This window comes from Miniopterus schreibersii (genome assembly GCF_964146895.1).
Source record: "Miniopterus schreibersii genome assembly, chromosome: 11".
NCBI lineage: Eukaryota > Metazoa > Chordata > Mammalia > Chiroptera > Miniopteridae > Miniopterus > Miniopterus schreibersii.
Genome location: NC_138111.1, coordinates 7,707,995 through 7,727,119, shown reverse-complemented (window position 1 = coordinate 7,727,119; position 19,125 = coordinate 7,707,995). Strand labels below are relative to the sequence as shown.

General features: G+C 53.0%; 1 protein-coding gene across 3 annotated transcripts in view; it reads right to left on the bottom strand.

Annotated features, from left to right (window-relative positions):
• Positions 1-16,393: 16,393 nt before the first annotated feature.
• The window catches only part of NR6A1 (nuclear receptor subfamily 6 group A member 1), a 158,525-nt gene continuing 155,793 nt past the window's right edge, over positions 16,394-19,125 (bottom strand). For 2 of the 3 annotated variants that reach the window (XM_081150746.1, XM_081150748.1), the window contains 2 exons: positions 18,515-18,667; positions 16,394-16,793 (listed from right to left, as the gene is read on the bottom strand). In XM_081150746.1, the coding sequence (XP_081006872.1) occupies positions 16,705-16,793; positions 18,515-18,667 (242 nt within the window). In that variant the 3' untranslated portion in view covers positions 16,394-16,704. The remainder of the gene's footprint in view (positions 16,794-18,514; positions 18,668-19,125) is intronic. The other variant, XM_081150747.1, reaches the window with a different exon arrangement.

Below are 19,125 nucleotides of genomic sequence, written 5' to 3'. Positions count from 1 at the left end.
GGAGCGCAGCCGGTGCCACGGCGCCCGAGACGTCGGGCGGAGAGACGCGGGGAGCGCGCCGCAGAGACGGCGGGCGCGGGCCGGGCAGCCGCAGGCCGCTGGCGGGCGCAGAGGCCTCGGGCGGAGACCCCGCGGGCTCCGGGGGTTCGAGCCCGAGGCGGGGGAGAGACCTCGGGCGGAGAGCAGAAGTCCCGAGGAGCGAAGCCTGCAGACCCCGGGCCCGGAAACGAGAAGGGGCACGACGGCGGCCGCGGCCCCGCGAGGCGCCCACCTGGCGGCTCCTGCGAGCGGCAGCGCCCGCGTCCCACCCGCGCGGAGCCCCGCACCTCCCGGCCGCGCCGCTGGCGGTGAAGAGCCGCACCCGGGCGCAGCGCCGCCCGCCCGCGATGACGGCCGCTCGGGGCTTGGGCGCCCCCCCCCCGCGCCTCCCCGCCCCCGCCGCCTCCGGGGCCGCTCCGCCGCGCACCTGGGACCCGGGCCCCTCCGCCGCCAGTGCGCGCCGCGCGAACCCGCCGCGCCGGGCCCCGGGCCGGCCCTTCTATACCGGCGCGTGCGGTATCCGGGGGCGGAGGCCCGGCCCTCCCCACCCCAGGCCGGGCCCGCGCCCTCCCCCGCCACCCAGCCCCGCTCGCGCCTTTACGCTCAGCCTCTGGGTCCCCCCATTCCCAGCCCGTTCCCCCTGCAGCCCGGGCGCCCCGGAACCCGGGCAGGTGCTGGGTGCCCGGGAGCCTCGGGCCACCGCCGGCGGCGGGAGGAGGCGAGCCCCCGGTCGCCAGTCCAGCCTGGTGGCGGCGAGGGCCACGCTGCGGGCGCTGGTCGGGCTGTAACGTGAACGTAGGTAAGGCGAGCGTGGGGGCCGTGGCACGGCACGGGTTCGAGGCGACCGACCAGGTTCTGGCCCCCGGCCTGCCGCATTTCCTCACTGGAGACTTAAGTAAACCTCTCCCTCTCTGGTCCTCAGTTTCCTCATCTCTGAAGTGGGACTAATGACTGGCCTTCCTTAAGAGTGGTCGTTCGTATGAACCGAAGTGGTGTTGGCAAAGCACATGCCTGAGCTGGGAGGCCATCAGCAGTATCCAGCCGGGAGACCTGGGCAGAGCTCTTCTTGGGCCTCAGTTTACTCGGCTGGAAATGGGAATCGTAGTCATTTCACCCCGTGAATTTTCCGAGGTGTGGGGAGGACCCGAAGCCACCGAGGGCGGGCACAGGAGCTGGGAGAACAGACCCTGGGGCGGGAGAAACATTCTTCTGCCGGGCTCCCCTTCTGTACTCCTACCTGGGCTACTAGGGGCGGGGAAAGGGAGCCCCTGCAGCCCTGAGCACAAAGGCGTCCCTGGGCAGGGCTGAGCTATGCATCTGGGCTGGGGAATGTCCTGGTCATTCCCGTTTTTTCTCAGATGAAAAAAATTGAGAAAGGAGCTGTCTCGAATCCTGCCCCCGCCCTCTTGGGCACCTAAGGTCAGAGAGTGTTCCAAGCAGCGAGGCCAAAAAGCCTCAATCTTCAAGCTGGAAAATAGAACAATTATGCATCACAGCAATGCAACCTACTGAAAGGCCCACATCTGAAAGTTCAGACCCTTGGTGGCTGGCTCGTCTGGGCCACCGACCAGAGGGCCTCCAGTAGCTGTTGGAGCTGTTGCCTTGGTCCTGCCAGCAGAAGCCAGGAGAGGCCGAGAAGACCACTTCTCATCTGGCTCACCCCGCCGTAATGAAGGGCAGAATCTGCAGCCGACTTGCTGTGCAAGCTTGGGCAGGTCTTTTTGCTTCTCTGAGCCTCAGTTTCTCCGTATGTGAACTGGAAAAGATTGGCCCTATAGAAGGGGTTCTGAGGTTCCCAGGAGGTTCTGTGGACTAATCTTGGTGAGGAGGAAGGAGAGAGAGCCACAGCCCGAGTTAGTTGCAAACCCCCACCCCACCCCAAGCCCCTGAGAAAGAACAGCATTTGCCAGAGCTAGAGGTGGGGGGCTGCTGCCTCTGAACAGCTGTCCATCAGGGAGGGGACCTCAGAAAGTGAAAAGCAAGAGGGGCACCTCCTCTTCAGGGGAGTGAAGGGGGTGGGTTCAGGGGGAAGGCTGGACAGGGGAGTGGGCCCCAGTAGACTGGGGTCTACTGGGGTCTCCTGGACGTTGTTGAGGAAGACTTGGGCAGTGAAGCACAGCCTGGGCTGGGGGGCCAGGCCGGGCTGGGGCTGGACTCTAAGCTAGTCCTCCCCTTCTCTCTTCACCTGGACCCTCCTCCCGGGAGGTTCTTGGGTTGACCCTGTAGGCCCCACTGCACCCACCCCTCAGCCCTAGGTTCCAGCTCATGTGGGGAATCACAGCTCTGCACCAACCTGCCCAGGGAAGCAAACATTGACCTGGCCCAGCCCCAGCCCCAGCCCCAGGCCCAGCCCCAGCCCCAGCCCCAGCCCCAGCCCCAGCCCCAGCCCCAGCCTGACAGATGGACACTGGGGACAGACACATGAATCCACACAGAGACTCAGAGACACCCGTAGAGACAGCACAGACATACAGGCGGGGAGACCTGGGCCACATTCGCAGATTGCTAGACTCAGGCCAACATAGCCCTGTAAACACTGGCCACCGATCGACAGCGGGACACCGCAGACCCCCATAGAGCCTGTCCCCATAGGCCTAGCTCCTCCCATCAGCAGCCCAGGGGAAAAGAGGGGGTAGGATGGTGGGAGAGCAGGTCTGGGGAGATCCCTGGCGACTTCTCTGCCCAGAGCAGTGGGCACCAGCCACTCAGCAGAACAGGCAGTGGCTGGGCCAGGCCGCAGGGAGGCACTGAGGAGGGAGGCTGGCGATTAGAGGCCTGGGCCCAGGCCCTCACTTACGGAGCGGAAGGCAAGCTCTCAGGCCTGCTGAGGGTGGACGGTGGGCACCGGGGGTCCGGCGGGAGGCTCCGGCGGCCCAAGTCGGGCAGCGGTGAGGGCGGACACACGGGAACTCCTTCACGCCACGGCGGGCGGCGGCGGACAGTAGGCTGGCCCTGTCCAACCGTCCTCCTCCTCCCGCCCTGGGTGGGGGGGCCACCGGAGGCCCAATTGGTCTCTGCCCCCACGTGACTCTGCAGGCCTCTCTCCTTCTTTGTTGGTGTTTCTCTTCATTTAGGTCTATTTTTTTCCCTTCTCTTAAAAGAAAAAAAATATACCCCTATCTATCTGGGGGCCGCGGGTGGGGGTGGAGGCCAAGGCACTCTGGAGGCCTTGGCCAGCTGGCTGCTCCAGGCCGCTGTGGGAGCCCAGAGGCAGGGACCCCACGTAGGCGGGTAGGCAGCCCCGCTTGTTAGCGACCGGGTGGGAGTGGGGCCTGATTTATGGGCAGCTCCCCTACCCGCCTGCAGCCCAGCCTCTCTCCCCTTGAATGGCTACCTCCCTGGGGCCTGGCCCAGCGGGGTCCAGTCTGGCCCAGACATGGGAGTGGAGTCAGGTAGGTCTGGCGCGGAGGCAGGAGCATGTATAACTTGACCAGGTGGCCCTGCGACTTTGGCCTGGTCTTTTCACCCTTCCAGAGGTGAAGAAAGGAAGGGACAAAAGGCAAGCAGGTGAGCTGACTGACCACCTCCTGTGTGCACTCCACGCTGGCTTTCTGAATGTCTCCATCCACCGCGGGCTGCTGAAGTTCCCTTGCAGTTGCTGGGAGAGTTGAGGCTGGGTTAGGCGGTTGGCTACAGTGGGCCCAGGTTGGGCCAAGTGGGTAGTTAGACCAGGATAGGGCAGGGCAGAGGGAAGGGGGTTTTGTCTAGAAGGCCAGGCTTCCCCACACAGCTGGGGATGTCCCTGTCCAATCTCCAGGCTCAGACAGGTCCTGAGCTGCCCTGGTCCCATAGGGCCCAGATTGCTCTGCTCTGCCCCTTCCCATGCACGACACACTCTTTGGTGCATTCCTCGTTAATCTCACCTTTACCGAGTGCACATTAGGTGCCACACACTGGCTGGAGAAAAGGGAAGAAGTCTGCTCTTGGAGGGTTTACCTCCCAGCCATTCATCCTGGGGCTTGGGGAGGAGCATGAGGCTGGAAGAGGTGGGACCATGAGCAGTCACTGTGGAGAACCCTTCACTTGAGGAAATAGGCAAGTCACACAGAGCACCTCACTTAGCTGGCTTGGGACTAGCTGATTTTTCTGGATAACTGAAGCCAACTATATTCAAAACCTAGTGCATATTCCTCGTTGTGCCACTTAGAAGATTTTTATTGTTAAAATACATACAAGACAATAATTTTTGACTCATAACTGATTCTACTGATTAGTATATTCTAATTCTACCTCCGACATAACATACAACTCATTTCCCAGTGTGCATGACCTCCTAATTATGTGCTTTTCACTTGCAGTTCTTCCAAGATACTGCATATCTTCCAAGAAACACTCCTCTTGCGTATGACTAAACCTAACTAGTCTGCTCATTTTGATGCAGTGCTTTTATTTCTGGATTAACACCACCACCCTCTGAATTTAAAGCAATATCCTGCTCTGGCTGGTGTGGCTCGGTTGGTTGGAGTGCCGGTCCATACACCAAAAGTTTTTGTTTGTTTGTTTGTTTTTTAAATATATATTTATTGATTTCAGAGAGAGGAAAGGAGAGGGAGAGAGAGAGATAGAAACATCAATGATGAGAGAGTCATTGATCGAGCCTGCAACCAGGCATGTGCCCTGACAGGGAATCGAACCCCGATCGCCTGGATCCTAGGCTGACGCACAACCGCTGAGCCACGCCCGGCCGGGCAACACCAAAAGTTTGTGGGTTCAATTCCCGGTCAGATCGCAAACCTAGGTTGTGGGCTTGATCCCTAGTTGGGGCGCATATGGCAGACAATGAATCGATGTTTCTCTCTCACATCGATGGTTTTTTTTGTCTCTCTCCCTTCCTCTCTCTAAAAAATCAATAAACATATCCTTGGGTGAGTATTAAAATAAATAAATAAATAAATAAATAAATAAATAAATAAATAAATAAATAAATAAATAAATAAATAAAATATTCTTGCAAACACCCTATATGACCAACATGCCACATACATGTAACAATAAGCAGTCATGGCCTTTTGCACCTCTTTTGATGAAAGACTTGAAATGGGGACCTGCCTTCTTAAACAGCACGTTGCCAGTCTCCTGGTGAGGCCTTGAGCCCTAAGAAGAATTGATAAGGGACTAGTGGGGGAGACTCCGGATTAAATCCCAGTTCTGCCATTTTCTAGCTATGTGACCTGGGACCAGTCACTTCCCCTCTCTGGGTCTCATGTTCTCTCCATAAAATGGGGACAAAAATGAGACAGTGCATATAACATATGCAGTGGCTGCCTGGCATGTTGTTTGTGCTCAATAAATGTTAGCAAAACATGAAGAGCCAACTGAAGGACTGGCAGCCTGTCCTCAGGGCCCCTTTCTCTGAGATTGCAACACCATCCTGAACACGGTTTGTCCTTCTGTGATAGTGACTCACCCCAGCCTGGGGAACCCTCAAGGAAATGCTCAGGGCTAATTTTCGCTGCGTCTTTAGCAGCCAGAGCGAGCAAGCAGCAGCGAGCGTTTGTTGGGTGACTGCTCGCCTCTGTACCAAAAGCCCCCACGTGCCGCCTGCGGTGTGGAGTTCTGCTGCCTGCCTCCTCCTGTCCTGTCACCTTCTCTGTCGGCTGCCACTTGCCACCACTTGCGCTGGACGCGCCTCACCCCTTGTCACCCTGGATATGTTTACTGACACCCCCTTCCTCTGTGCCACCCCTTCTTGGCCCTCACCCTTAAGGATGAGGCATGCTGGGAATGAATGGCAAGGCCCTAACATAGACGTGCCTCCTGTGTGCCAGGTCTCCTACTAACCAGTCCACACCTGTGGTCAGTCTCGAACCCTCTCCACCATCCTGGGTGCTGGTAGCATTTTCCCCTCACTTCCCATGAGCAGCCACTGAGAGATGAGGAAACTCAGGCTCAAGAGAGACAAGGCATCTTTCCAAAGTCACAGAACAGGGCTGTGATGGAACTAGGATTCGAATCCAGACCTGGGAGTCCAGAGCCCGGGTTTGCTGACCCGGAGTCCTCCCCCTCAGCCAGAGCCCCTGGACGGCCTGTGTGTCCTTCCCTTCGAGCTCCTGCCCAGGTGGTCCCAGGCCATGAGACCCACCCAGGGGGGAAGGAGAGGCGGAATAGTCCTGACCCACCCCCAAGCGAACAAAGCCCAGGGTCTCTCTTCTAAGTGGGGACTTTCCCAAAGTGCCAGGCCTGTTTCCTGGAGGTAGAACACGGAACAAACAGATCAGAGACCCAGAAGCTGAAACGGAGAGGACTGAAAGACAAACGGAAAGAGAAGCCCTGGAGAATGAGGCGTAACAGACCCAGAGGTGGTTAGAGAGAAAAGGGGGGACGGGGTGGGGGGAGAGAGAGGGGGGGGAGAGCTAGGAGAGAGAAGGGAGAGCCAGGGAGAAGGAATGAGAGAGAAATTTGAATAGGGAGGAGAAATGGGGGAGAAAGAGAGACATAGAGACACCGAGGTAGAGAATGAGAGAAAAGAGGGGCAGGGCCCAGAGCTGGAGCCCAGGGAGTGTGGATGTGGAGACCCCCTCGCAGGGCAGTGGAGGGGGTGGGGCTGCTGGCAGCAGCAGAGGCTGTTTCCGCTGCACCCCTTATCAGCCTGCTGCCAGATGTTCAGATCCGATGCCAATGTCAGAGAAGTCCATAGTGCGGGGTCAAGGCCGTGGCCAGCGGGAGCCTCAGCTGCAGTGTGGGGAGGGAGGCCGGGGGACGGCAATAGACCTGCCTGCTCTTCCCCCTCTGCCTCATGGCTCTCCGGCCGGACCACCTGGTGGGGGTGGGAGAGACCAGGTACCTCTGGGGACTTCTCTAGTCTGAGAGCAGGGACTTGCAGAGGCAAAGCGGGGCTCCTGGCAATGTATGGACACACATCTCTACACACCCCCACATGTGAGGATGCACAGGGACACATGCACACGCAGGTCCATGCTTGTGCACACGGATGCACAGAGCTACGTGGGGGCAGCTCAGTCCCGCACGCAGCTGCTGCACCCAGCACTCCTCTGCCCGGGCCCTGCTCTGCCTGGTCAGCCTGGTGAGCCCGGCCCCTCACCTGAGCCAGAACTGCAGCCAGAGCAGTGGCAAGGAGGCTCTGTGGCCACCCGCAGGGTCCCCAGGACCCACCTTGCTCTTCTATGAATGGGACACGCAGAATCTGCATGCCCTCAAGGGCTGGGTTGAGGTACCTGGGACTTTCTAGAATATGAGGCAGGTGGAGACCCTCAGGAGCAGATGCAGGAGCTGAGTGTCCGGCGGGCTGGGTTCCAGCCTTGGGCCCGGGCCTCTCCGCCATGCTCCTGGAGCATGCAGCAGCAGCTGGGGCCCCCTTCCTGGGGTAGTTTATCTCTCAGTGCACGCGCTTGGCCCTCAAGGGGTGACCCAGCCTTGCTCCCCACATTCCTCTTCAGCCACGCAGCCGGCGGGCCCCCCACAGCCTGAGACAGGCCCTGTACTTGGGGGTGGTCAGGAGCAACCACTCAGAGCCACCCCGCTGCCCTCTTGGCCTCAGCCCTTCGCAGCCGTCTTTGCTTCTCTCCCTGCTTTTGTCTCTGAGCATCTCTCTAATTTTGTCTCTGCCACAATAAATCTATCACTGTTTGGGCCTCAGTCTTTCTCTGGGAAGGTCCTAGCTTGTTTCTGTTTCTGTTTCAGTGCCCCCCCCCCCGGTCCTTGAGTGGGACCAAGTTCGGGGCTATCTCTGCTCTTCCTTCTGGCCCCTAGTGGCTTGCCTCAATGGAAGTGTACATGAGAAATCAGGCTGTGGGCGAGGGGCAAAGGGTCTGGGCAAGGGAGGCCTTAGACTTATAATGGGTGAACTGGGGCAGCCCAAGCAGCTCAAGTCCAGCCCCCCAGCCCCCGACCTGCTAAGAGTCAGCCCAGATAATGGACATTGACCAGGGCGTGGAGCTGGTGGGCTCCCCGGTGGCGTAGAGAAGACTGGGGGGTAGGGTAGGAGGAGGAAGCTGGGGCTGGAGGTCTCCAGGCCTGAGGGCCTCCTTCCTGTTTGTTGGGAAGTGACTGCCTCCGAAAGCTGCTCAGGGGAGAGGAGGGAGGCCATGACGACTTCCGGGAAGCTGGCCCGAGGCCACCCTCCCGGTGCCCACATGGGGCCCGCTGGCCCTGGCTTAAAATAGTGCAGTTCCTCTGCCGGGGCTGCTGCTGCCAGGCCCGGCCCAAGCCTCCGGGGCTGCTTCTCCGCTGCCCGTCCTCCCAGCCAAGGCCTGGGTGGAGGGGATTCACCCCTTTCCAGTCCTCCCCAGACTGAGGCTGGAGGCTGTGTCTGGACAATGCAGGCGGAGAGTTACAGAGCAAGTAGGGGTTCCCGGGACAGAAACCCTGGATTCCAGCCTCAGCTCCAACACTGACCAGGTGAGACTCTGGCTGGTCCATCTTGTCTCCTTGTTTCCACTTCTACAAAATAGGGTGGCTGCCTGGCTTTCGACCTAAATGAAATCACATATGTAGGCTCTTGGGAACCTCGCCAGGCATCACGTGGACCTAAAAAGTGGGAGTTCCCTTAGCCTCTCTTGCTGGCCGTTAGTCACACTGCTCGCCCTGAGGAAGGGCCTCCTTGGAGCTTTGCTCAGTTCCTACACTGCTCCTAGAACTAGGTGTTGAACAGGGAAGGTCTGTGGAGAGGGAGCTTGCAGGGAGGGCAAGGATGGGGCTGTGGTCTCCATGGTGAGACTTGTTGCCAAGGGAACAAGACTCCAAGAGCCCTGGGTCTGACAGTTGGGCACTTTTGCCACAGGATCTCAGAGAGGCTGATTTTAGGTGGAGCTAAAACCCTGGTGGGCAGCCAGGCCAAGCCAGAGAGTGGCTTCTGGCTCTGCTGGGCTTTTGCTATTGGGGTGTGAGGGGCTGCGGCTCCCCTCACACAGCTTCCCTTTATGGATTGACTTCATTGAGCCCCAACTCTGAACCAGCCTCAGTGAATCCTTAAACCCCTAAGACACAGACACTGCTGTTTCCATTTATCTGACAGGGAAAGTGAGGGTCGGAGAGGCATCTATCTGGGTCAAGGCCACACAAAACTGGTAAAGGGAAGAGCAGGAATTAGAACTGAGATGGTGAGACTCCTGGTTGATGTGCCTGCTGGCACACAAGCTGCCTCAAGGAAGTGACCCCTGGGAGGGCTTCAGGGAGCCACACCCAACCTGGTCCCAACACCATCCCGTGCCACCACTTCTGGGGGATTCTGGCTTCAGATATAATCCAGATGAAGCCGTTTCCTCTTCAGTTACATAGAGATGATCTCACCTTAGAGGGTTTGCATGTGAGTAAGGATCTCAGCACAGATCCTGCCTAATGTTAAGAGCTCAATCAGTACTGGTTTATAATTCATTCCTGAGGATATTTACGTACGAGCTCTGTAACCCTAGACACATTATTTACCTTTTCTGGGCCTCAGTTTCCTTATCTATAAAATGGGATCATTACAGCTCCAACCACATAGGGTGGCTTTGAAGAAGCCAGTAATCAAATGCACAGAAAATGCTGCGCACAGAGCTCTGCCTTCTCTGGATGTAAATTACATTTTCTTTACTTCCAGATTATTGCCTGGCACTCAAGGAAACCAAAAGCTCCGCATCAGTTAAGTAGCAATTTATATATTTAGAGCAGTGTTCTCCATTTTATTCCACGGAACAGCGTCCCGACAGAATTTTAACAGGAGGAAAAAAATGTTGCATGCCCAAATACTTCTGAGTAGACCCAAAGCAATTTTCTTCAGGTAGGACTTCTCAGAGCCTTTAATATGTCCATGAAGGTTGGGAATTAGAGAAAGATAGAGTAAGTAGGTGCAGTGTTTCCCAGGTTTTTGGCAGAACTATTCTGTTTCCATGGGGCCACCTTGTGGGTCGTCTATGTTCCGAGAAACCAAAGGGACTTGGCGTCTCCAGCATTCTACATGTATCTGGGACAGCACTACTTTTCACGTCCATTTGGTTGGGTCTGTTCTTTCACCTCTTACAAAAATTAATCCTTGATTGTTTAAGAGTTTTGTTTATTGTGTTAATAGCAAAAAGTTCAACCAGAGGCCATTACCGAGCTTTGTTACAAACTCCAGACATTCATATTCAGCGCTATTGAATTGCTAAGGCCGAGCAGGGAGGAAGCCTGTTGTAACTTTGGTATCAGATAGACCTGGATTCAAAAGCCAATTCTGCCCTGTACTCGTGTCATCCTAGGCAAACGGCTTCATTTCCTCGAGCCTCAACTTGCTTAGAGTGAAATGGGGCTGAGACCTGTACCTTGCACAGTGGTTCTGAGCGTTACAGGAGACAGTGCGGGTGAAGCCCCCTGCGGTGCCGCACGCACTCGGCGGTCAGCAAATGTGTTCCGTCCCCTCCTCGCATCTCTGTCTTATCTGTTCCCTCTTGCGGGGCATGGAACAGTCTATTAATTAGTTCTGCAGCGTCTCCTTTGTTCTAAAACCATCTCTTTCAAAGCTCAAGGGCTCTCTGGTCCCTTGTGCTGGAGGCGGCTGAGGTATGGGAAGGCAGCTGGGTCCCCTCGTTTCACACGAGGATTTCTAAGACTTGTGATCAGCCTCTCCCCAGCCATTATCCTCCCAAACTGAGGAGCCCTCGTCTTTCCCATTTGTCTTCACACAGCCCGCAGCCTAAGCGCTGGCACTTCTCTGGTCGTATTAACAGCAGGATTACAGGACAGCCGGGCTTTCGAGTTGGGCACATCTGGGTTCAAGTCCAGACCCTGACACTTCCTGTGACTTTGGGCGCATCCCTTGACCTCTCAAAGCCTCCATTTTCTCAGCTCTAGGAAATCTCATCTATTTTGTGGAAGGACAGCTATTAATCGGCTGGACCATAGTCGGCATACTAAGCAGGCCACCCCTCAGCACACCGCTGCCTCTCAGACACAGCTGTCCTGGGACCTAACCCATGGCTTCCCTTCCTCAAACTCCTAGATGCGGCATTCAAGGTCCCAGGTGCTTCTCCAGCCTCAACTCTTGCTAACCCCTCCCATCTGCCACCATTCCTGGCAGGCAATACCTTGTCATACCTGCAGAGTCCATACTCTTCTGATTCACAGCTGGGCCTTCAAGCACGTTGTTGATCCCTCTACCTATCCCCGTCTGGGGACCTGCTTCAAGGCCCACCTTCAATACTGGCCTGAAGCCCTTCCTGAGCAGAACCAGCCACTCCCTCCTCTAGGCCGATCTCAATCACAGCCTGAGCCCACTGTACTGCAAAGGGCTGTCTGCTTGTCCCACGAGACTAAGTTCCTCTAGTTGTGCTACTTCTGGCTGGGTGGCCTTAGATGAGTCCCTTCACCTCACTTAACCTTAGCTTCTTTACTTATAAAACAGAGATGATAATCCGTTAAGTACAAAGAGGTTCAGGTTTGTGAAGAGTGGGATCCCAACGCAGTGCCAGGCACAGAGCAGGCACCTTGGTCAGTGCTGGCTCGTGAATTCCAGCAGCTCTAAGCGACATCCCTCCGCCAGACCCTCAGCAACAGGAACTGGGTGGGTGTCAGCCACAAGCAGGAACTAGACCTGAAGGCATAAGCCAGCTCCTTAGGACAGCCCATCGTCCCTCCCCAGACCCCCCAAAGAAGCTTCGCAGACAGATGCCATGTGCAGGATTCACATTTATTGGTTCAAATACAGTACCTAACATTTTCTAAACATGCATTTCACACTAATTGGTCACATTTCCACAGGTAGTCAATTCACAGAAAAGGGCCCATCCCTTGCCAGCTGGCAGGGTGGGAGGTAGCAGAGGGCCTGGGTAGCCTGCAGAGCCCGCCAACTATCACTTGGTCATGCAGGGTTGATGGAGCCAGGCTGGCAGGCAGCCCTTGGCCGGCCCTTTGGGGACAAGGGCTCAGAGACATCCCGTTTACTTGATTCCTACAGACTGTGGGTAGAGGTGGACCTTGGAGAGGTAGCCCAGGGGTCAGCTTATGGATGCCTGTGCCACCAGAGCCCCTGACGGTAGGGGGGTGCTTCCTGTGCCTTGGCTCATAGAAAGGAAACGGAGGCCTCTTCAAGGGGGTGGCTAGTCCCTGGCTGGGCAGGTGTGAAGGACTCCCTAGACACAGCCCAGACATTACAACGCACCCACAAGCCCCTATCTCAGGCCTGGGATGGCAACACAGACAAAAACACCAACACCCCAGGGCAGGCAGGGTTTCTCTCCCGACAGAAACATGTAAACAGAGCAGGAGCTCCAATATTCTTTTCCCACAGGATTTCTCAGAGAGGAATCGACCAGGATGTCACTCAAGAGGTAGTATTTTTTTTCTTTTTCATGGAAATTTGAGTCAACAACATTATCACCTATTATAAAACATTTCAGACAAAGAAAACAATGATCACCAAAGGGCAAAAATGATACTTTGGCTGGCAGGGCTGGCTCCAGGATTTGGAGGACTAGCCTCCACCAGTAACACAGCTTTTTTCTTGGGCTTGGAGCAAGCTCTGGCCCGACTCACAGCTTCCCTTTGAGCCCGCAACTGATTCCTGAGCAGGCTGCGGCCCATTTAGGGCTGCGGGCCTGAGGACGCAGGCCAGACGGACTGGACCAGGCAGAGGGACCAGGTATCTTGTGAGCGGGCAGAGCAGGGCCCCTGTGGCTCATGTTCCAGGACAGCCAGAAGTCTTCAAGTCTCAGGACAGCCCAGGAATGGCCAGAGAGTAAGCCCAGCTCACTCCCGGACTTGGTATGTTCTCTGGGGCTCCTGCCTCTGAGGAAACAGTCCAGGTCTGGCTCCCAAGCCCAGGAAAGAAGCTGTTGCTTGTGGCAGCCAAGAGAAGGGTTTCTGGGGACCCTGTAATTAAATACACATCCCTGAGCTGTGGCCCTAGAAACCCTTGCCTCAAGGCTAACAAGTTCCCAGCACCTGGTGGAATGATTGCCGTTTCTCATCCTGAGGCACAGATAAAACATCATTTCACAGACACTGGACATAGATGCTTTGAGCCGAGGAAAGAGGGAGGAATGATCAACTGCAAAGGCAGAGGGGAGTGCAGGGGAACGCTCATGGATCAATTTGGGGAAGGAGTAGTGGTTTTTTGTTTAGGCTTTTTTTAGCGTTTTTTGGTTTCTTTTTTTACTTTTAAAAAAATCAATAAAGAAAATAAAAGGGCTGGTCTGAAAGACTGAATTTCTTAAAACAATTGCAAAATTTTAAAAAGCAACAAAGAAAAAAGACATAGACCAGGGGCCCAGATCTAATGACTTGGAACTACTGCTCAACTTCCTGCCCTAATGGGAGGCCAGGGTACCTTTACTTTGGCCAACCTTGGACATGGCTTAGATGTTGCCCACACTGGACTTGTCTGTCTCCATCTGTCCCACTCCCCAGAAAATCAAGAAAAAACAAATTAAGGTAAGAAATGGGTAGCAGAGCAAGGCAGCTAGCTCAGAGACCCAAGGTTTTAGGACCTGGTGACACACTGGCCCTGGCAGTACTGACTTCTCTGAGAAAGGGGTGGCAGGTTAAGAGGCAGGATGGTGTGGAGTGGGTGACTGTTGGTATGCCATGGAGACAGACTCTAGGTTCCCTCTATCCCTCCTCTGGTTCTGGAGAACAGGACAGGGAGGTTCCTGACTGCTGCTTTCTATTCCTAGAGATTCGCCCTCCTCACTCATGGGCTGGGCATGGGGGCTGGGTGTCTGTCCTTTTGAGCCAGGTGGAGTGCTTAGAGACAGGTTCTGGTAAGTTTCTCCAGACCAACGTCAAGACCATCAAACCTTGTGAAAGACTCCAAACGTCTACAAAGGAGCCAGAGAGCACAAGTTGTAGGAGAGGTTCCAAGATTTCAAATTTTTGTCTTGGGTCAAGAAAACATTCAGAGGGAAAGGAAGTTTTCCCTGTATGTTTCAATGCAGTGCAAGGAGGTGGGATTCTCCTGGACCACACAGCATTCAGGGTCATATTTTTATGGTGGAAAAATTCTCACTCAAAATGAGTGCTCTTGGTGGCAGGGGATGAGAGAGAGGAAAGGAGAGAGGGGAATTAAGAGACCACATGCACAACTTTTTCTTCTTCCACTAGCAAAAAGGCTACCTGTTAACCAAAAATTATGGGAAGAAAGGCAAAAAAACAAACACAACAAACCGCCCCCTCCAACCTTTCTCTGTGTCCTTCAAACCAAATTCACAAATACATCTAGTGGCTGACCTAATGTCTCCACGCTGCTAGCTACACTCCTACCATCTCCTCGTAATACCTGAGTTTGCAATGCAACACATTCATTTTACCCTGTTTAAAAAAGCCCACGTCATAAAAGGACTGGGTGCAGAAGACATTAAAGACGGTCCACAGGTCAGGCTCTGGCTCAGAACACACGGCCACTTGGCTCAGAGATTCTGCAGGGCACTCGGCAATGAATGGGCTCTTTGTTCTGTGGAATCTGCTGCAAACATTTGCAAAAATGGATTTGTACAATGGCAACTTGCAGAGCCTTTCCCCCACTCCACAAATTAACAACTTGCTCTGTTTAATGCCGTGTTATTGGAGAGACATGCTCTTGCCTCATCAGAGAGCAATTTCCTTTGATACCCAACCAACTGGTAAAATGCTTAATTTTAGAGAAAAGCTATTTCAAAAAATAATAATAATTTGACACATGGAGGTCTGAGCAAAGAAAGACGCTGCACACAGGCGCCATCTTGGAGAAGGGGGTCTCTGACATGTGTCTCTTCCCTATGTTAAGGAAAGCAGCTTGGAGTCTGACCTGTAGCCAAAGAATGTAATCTGGTTGGTTAAATAAAACATTCAGAGAAACAAAAATATTGTGAACTGAGAAATAAACAGATACACACACGCCAGTCTTCCCACTGACGTGGAAAACATTCTGGTTAGAGCGCTTCCTGAGGAACACATCTTTCTCTTCTTTCTCAGAGCAGCAAGGGAACGGCACTGAGAAGTAATGCTCTGAGGACATCAAAGGACTAAGTCATCACTTGCTGGTACCCGTAACATTTCACTGGAAAGAAAAAATTACAATCTGACACAGACGACCAGGTCTGCACCTGGTGTGGTGGCCCACCGGGAAAGTTTGCTAGGCTGAGCTGGGAAGAGAGCAAATGGCCTTTGACTAAACAGGCAAAAGGGGTGCATGGGCCCCTGAAGCCCACCCAGGGGTGCATGGGCTAACGCGTTGGCTGTGTGAGGTCCCTGCGTGTAGGCAGAGACAACTGCTGTAGTAAGGCAGAGAAGGGAAAAGCACCTGAAAGAGTTCCAACAGATATGGTGCGGCTGCTGGCCAAAGTCAAGAGGGAGGGAACACTTCCTGGGACTAGGTAGGGGCAGGTAGTGAAAGAGCAACAGGTCCAGCCATAATCTGGAGAGGGGACAGCCAGGCCCTTAGGAACATGAGGTAGTTTAAAGCCCCCCTTCCCTTCCAGGTACTTGGGACTCCAGCCCTCCAGGCCTTGGTCAGCTGGGACACTGATACTCTAAAGGGCAGCTGGGCCACTGTGGGTCTTAGGCTTTCTGTTGAGGAATCTTGGTCTCATTTTGGAGATATTAGAACTTGGAGTAGAATATAAGGGCAAAAATTCTGGTTAGCAGATGGGTGAATGGTCCTTCCATTGTCTGAAAAAGACTGTAGGTTTTGGATTCAGTCCTGGGGTTGGATAGGATGGGATGGGGGGAAAAACAGAAAACTCCAAAGGAGGAGTGTTTATTCTTTTAGCAGTCTGGACTCTGTCCCACTACCCCACGAAGAAAGCAAGGTGACAGGAAAATAACTCAGGAGTGGGCATTGGCTGTTTTGTGGGAGGGCCAACAGGAAGTCAAATTTACAAGGGAGAGGCAAGGAGTCTAAGGTAGGCAGGCCTTGGGAGATCCAGGTAAGGAAACTAGGTAGCTGTGAGCCCCAATGGGGCTGGTGGCAAGTCCCAAGGATGACATTACTGCCAGGACGTGCTTGGATGAAAGTTAACGGTGGCAGAAGTTGACAGTGGTGGTTCCGGCAGTGGGGCGGGGCCCACAGGGTGGTGTGAGAACAGAAACCCTTCTCCCGAGGACTTGTTTGGCACGAGGACACCTGACTGAGATTCGGTTGCTGTGCCCCACTCTCCCAACTTTTATGCTTTCCAAAGAAAAGACACAGCCTCCTTCCCGCCGTCCCCCTGCCCTTGCTCAGTAACCTCCTGATGCCATTTTCCCCTTCAAGGTGTGTGCTTTTACCTGGCAACTCTGTGGCTAGAAAAAGGCAGTTTGCTCTCTGACAGACAAAGGTATGAGTCTGCTGAGAACATGTGGAGAAAGTAGGGATGGTCACACCCCTCCCTTTCCACTGAGGTAGTCGTCTTTGTCAACATTATGGAAATAGTCATCTCAGCCCCATCCCACCCTCCCTCAAAATACAAAAAGAACTATCTCTAAACAATGACAACACTGTAACATTAAACATCTTCACATTCTGTAAACTGCAAGGAAATGCATCGGCTGCATTCACACAAAAGCATGTGCATCATGTTGAAGGCCATACATTCAACTCTGTCGTGAAATAAATATATAGAAAAATGAGCTTAAAAAAAAACAGACAAACAAACAAAAACTTCCTGCAACAGAGGCAACCGGGAACACTGCTGCTCCCACAGCCTCCATCTTGGTCTCTCTGGCTCTTTCTTCTGGAGCCTGTCCTGCCCACCCAAGGCTTTGCGGCTGGCCTGAGGGGCGCTGGGAACAGGGTCACTCCTTGCTCACACTTGTCTTGCAGGAATGCAGCACCACCTTAAAGAGGAGGGGCAGCTGCTCCAAGGGTACATTCACCATTTTTCCTGGGAACAAGGTGGGAAAAGAAGAGTTAGCAGTGGCCGCTAGTGGGAGAGTATGTCCCTCATCTTGAGCTGGTGGAGGGCTGATGTGGCCTTTTTGAGTTACTGGGGCAAGGAAAGTGCCAGGATTATCACAAAGATGCAGGCTGGACTAACATCCTGATACCCAGGCCCATGCTGGTGCTGAGGGAGTCTAGCAATGGTGAAAATTATAATCATTGCTATTATCCAGGGAATACTTACTCTGTGCCAGGTGTTTAAATGCATTATCTCATTTAATTCTCACAATATTTCTGTGTGACAGATATTACTTTTTATCCCCACTTTGCAGATGAGAAATCTGAAACTGAGAGGTATTCCTATATGCCCTCTTACAGCTAAAATACCATGAGAAGCATATCCTGTTTTCTTTTTTCCTGATGGATTCTTTACCTAGCATTCTGTAAAAATTCCTCTTCATAGTAGTATAATGGGTTAATAAAAGTACTAAAGGAAAAAGGAGGTGGGGTGTCTCAGGGGCAAATACACTGAGAAACCCAGGGTTAAAAGCGTATACAGGTTTCCCTATTGCAGGACTTCTCAGAGCACTCGGTGCACTAACATACACTGTAAATATCTGTGGCTGTGGTTCTCCTTGACAGCACCTTAGTCACCTGGGGAGTTAAAAAAATACTGATGCCCAGGCCCCACTCATACCAATTGAATCAGAATCTCTGGAGGAGTAACCCAAGCATGGATATGTTTTAAAAGCTTCCCAGGTGACTCAAAGTGCTGCCAGGGTTGAGAAGCCAGCTCTGGGGGTAGAGGGGAAATTACTGACGTACCTCCCTTTATTTCAGAGAGCGCCTGATGAATACCTCATTCGGTAGAATATCACTTTGGAAATGCTGAGACATACATATCAAAACACCCCTAAAAGTCTAACAGCTTGAGGTCCAGTTCATATCTGCTAGATTATCCTGGGCCCAAAAAGTAGAATAAAAATCCCTTTGTCAAACTGAAAATGTTTTCCTTCAAAACTGTACTGCTGAATTTGACAGGAACAATCTCTGTCCAGAGGTCCCCCTTCTGAGCTGCCCCTCAGTAAGTCCTGAATAATTACAAACAACAATCTCTACCAAATGGAGTAAAGCAACAACTACTGAAACCAGGATTTTATATTTAAATGGACCTATTTAAATATCAAGCTCAGCAGGGGTCAAGACCACAAAGCAACAAAAATTCCTTTGCAAACATCAGATTTGAGAATTATTTTAAAGATATCACTTTAAATGAATGATCCCAAAAAGACAATTCTATGAAATAAAGTTAATATTTAAAATTAAGATATACTTAATTCACATACCATAAAATCTACCCTTTTAGTTTCCAATTCTGGAAATGAAGTTAATTTGAGAAACTCTGAGCCTGTTTCCCATCCACAGAATGGCCATAATACCACCACCCACCAGCCCTGTAGAGCTTGTTCTGAGGTTAAATGGCGTAAGACCACAAAGTACCCTGCACATCACAGGTGCTGATGAGGAAACGTTAGATTCCCTTCCCTACAAAGAAAACTCATACTTCTCGTTATAACATTAACTTTTCTGAGGGCAATGGTAGTACTGCTTTTATGCAGTTGTTGATGGGCCTGGAATGAGCATCTAAAAACAGTGCCTGCCCCATTCTCTTCACAAGCTAAGAGAAGCAAGGACGGGTTGGAAAGCCAGCACCCAGAATGTTACCTGCAATATACCGAATCTCAGGTAAGCACATCATGAGGTCAGGAAAGCGGTTCGGCTGATGTGTATATTTATATTCAGTGAAATCCTGGCAAATGTACCAATATCGCTTGTTCAGCTGTTCCAGCTGTGAGACACTGGTCAGACCCCTGATATCTGTGAAGAAAACCACACAGGATATGGGAGGGGCTTTCTAATGTGGAAGAAACACCAACTCCTTGAATAGGTGCATATTTCAATGAAAAGTTATTAAGCATTGTCATAGCAGGGGATCTTTTCTCTTTCTGACATGGAGGAACAAAGTTCTGGATAAGGGAAGAGAAATCAGATAAAGAAGGAAAAAAGTATACAGGACAATCACTAGATAGAGTCCCTTGAGAGCTAAGCGGTATCTTTCTCAACTTCACACCTGGCTCCCAGCACAGGGCTTAACACAGAACAGGCACCAGTAGATCTGAGCCACGAACTGACTGACTAATCTGCCTTTCCTAATTTACCCTTCACGGTGCCTTTACATTTGCCCTTTGCCGGAGCCACGTTGACACCTACACCTTCATGCTTGTACACATACTCACCTGGTCTCCTGTGTTTCTGCTCACACTAGTCTACAGAGA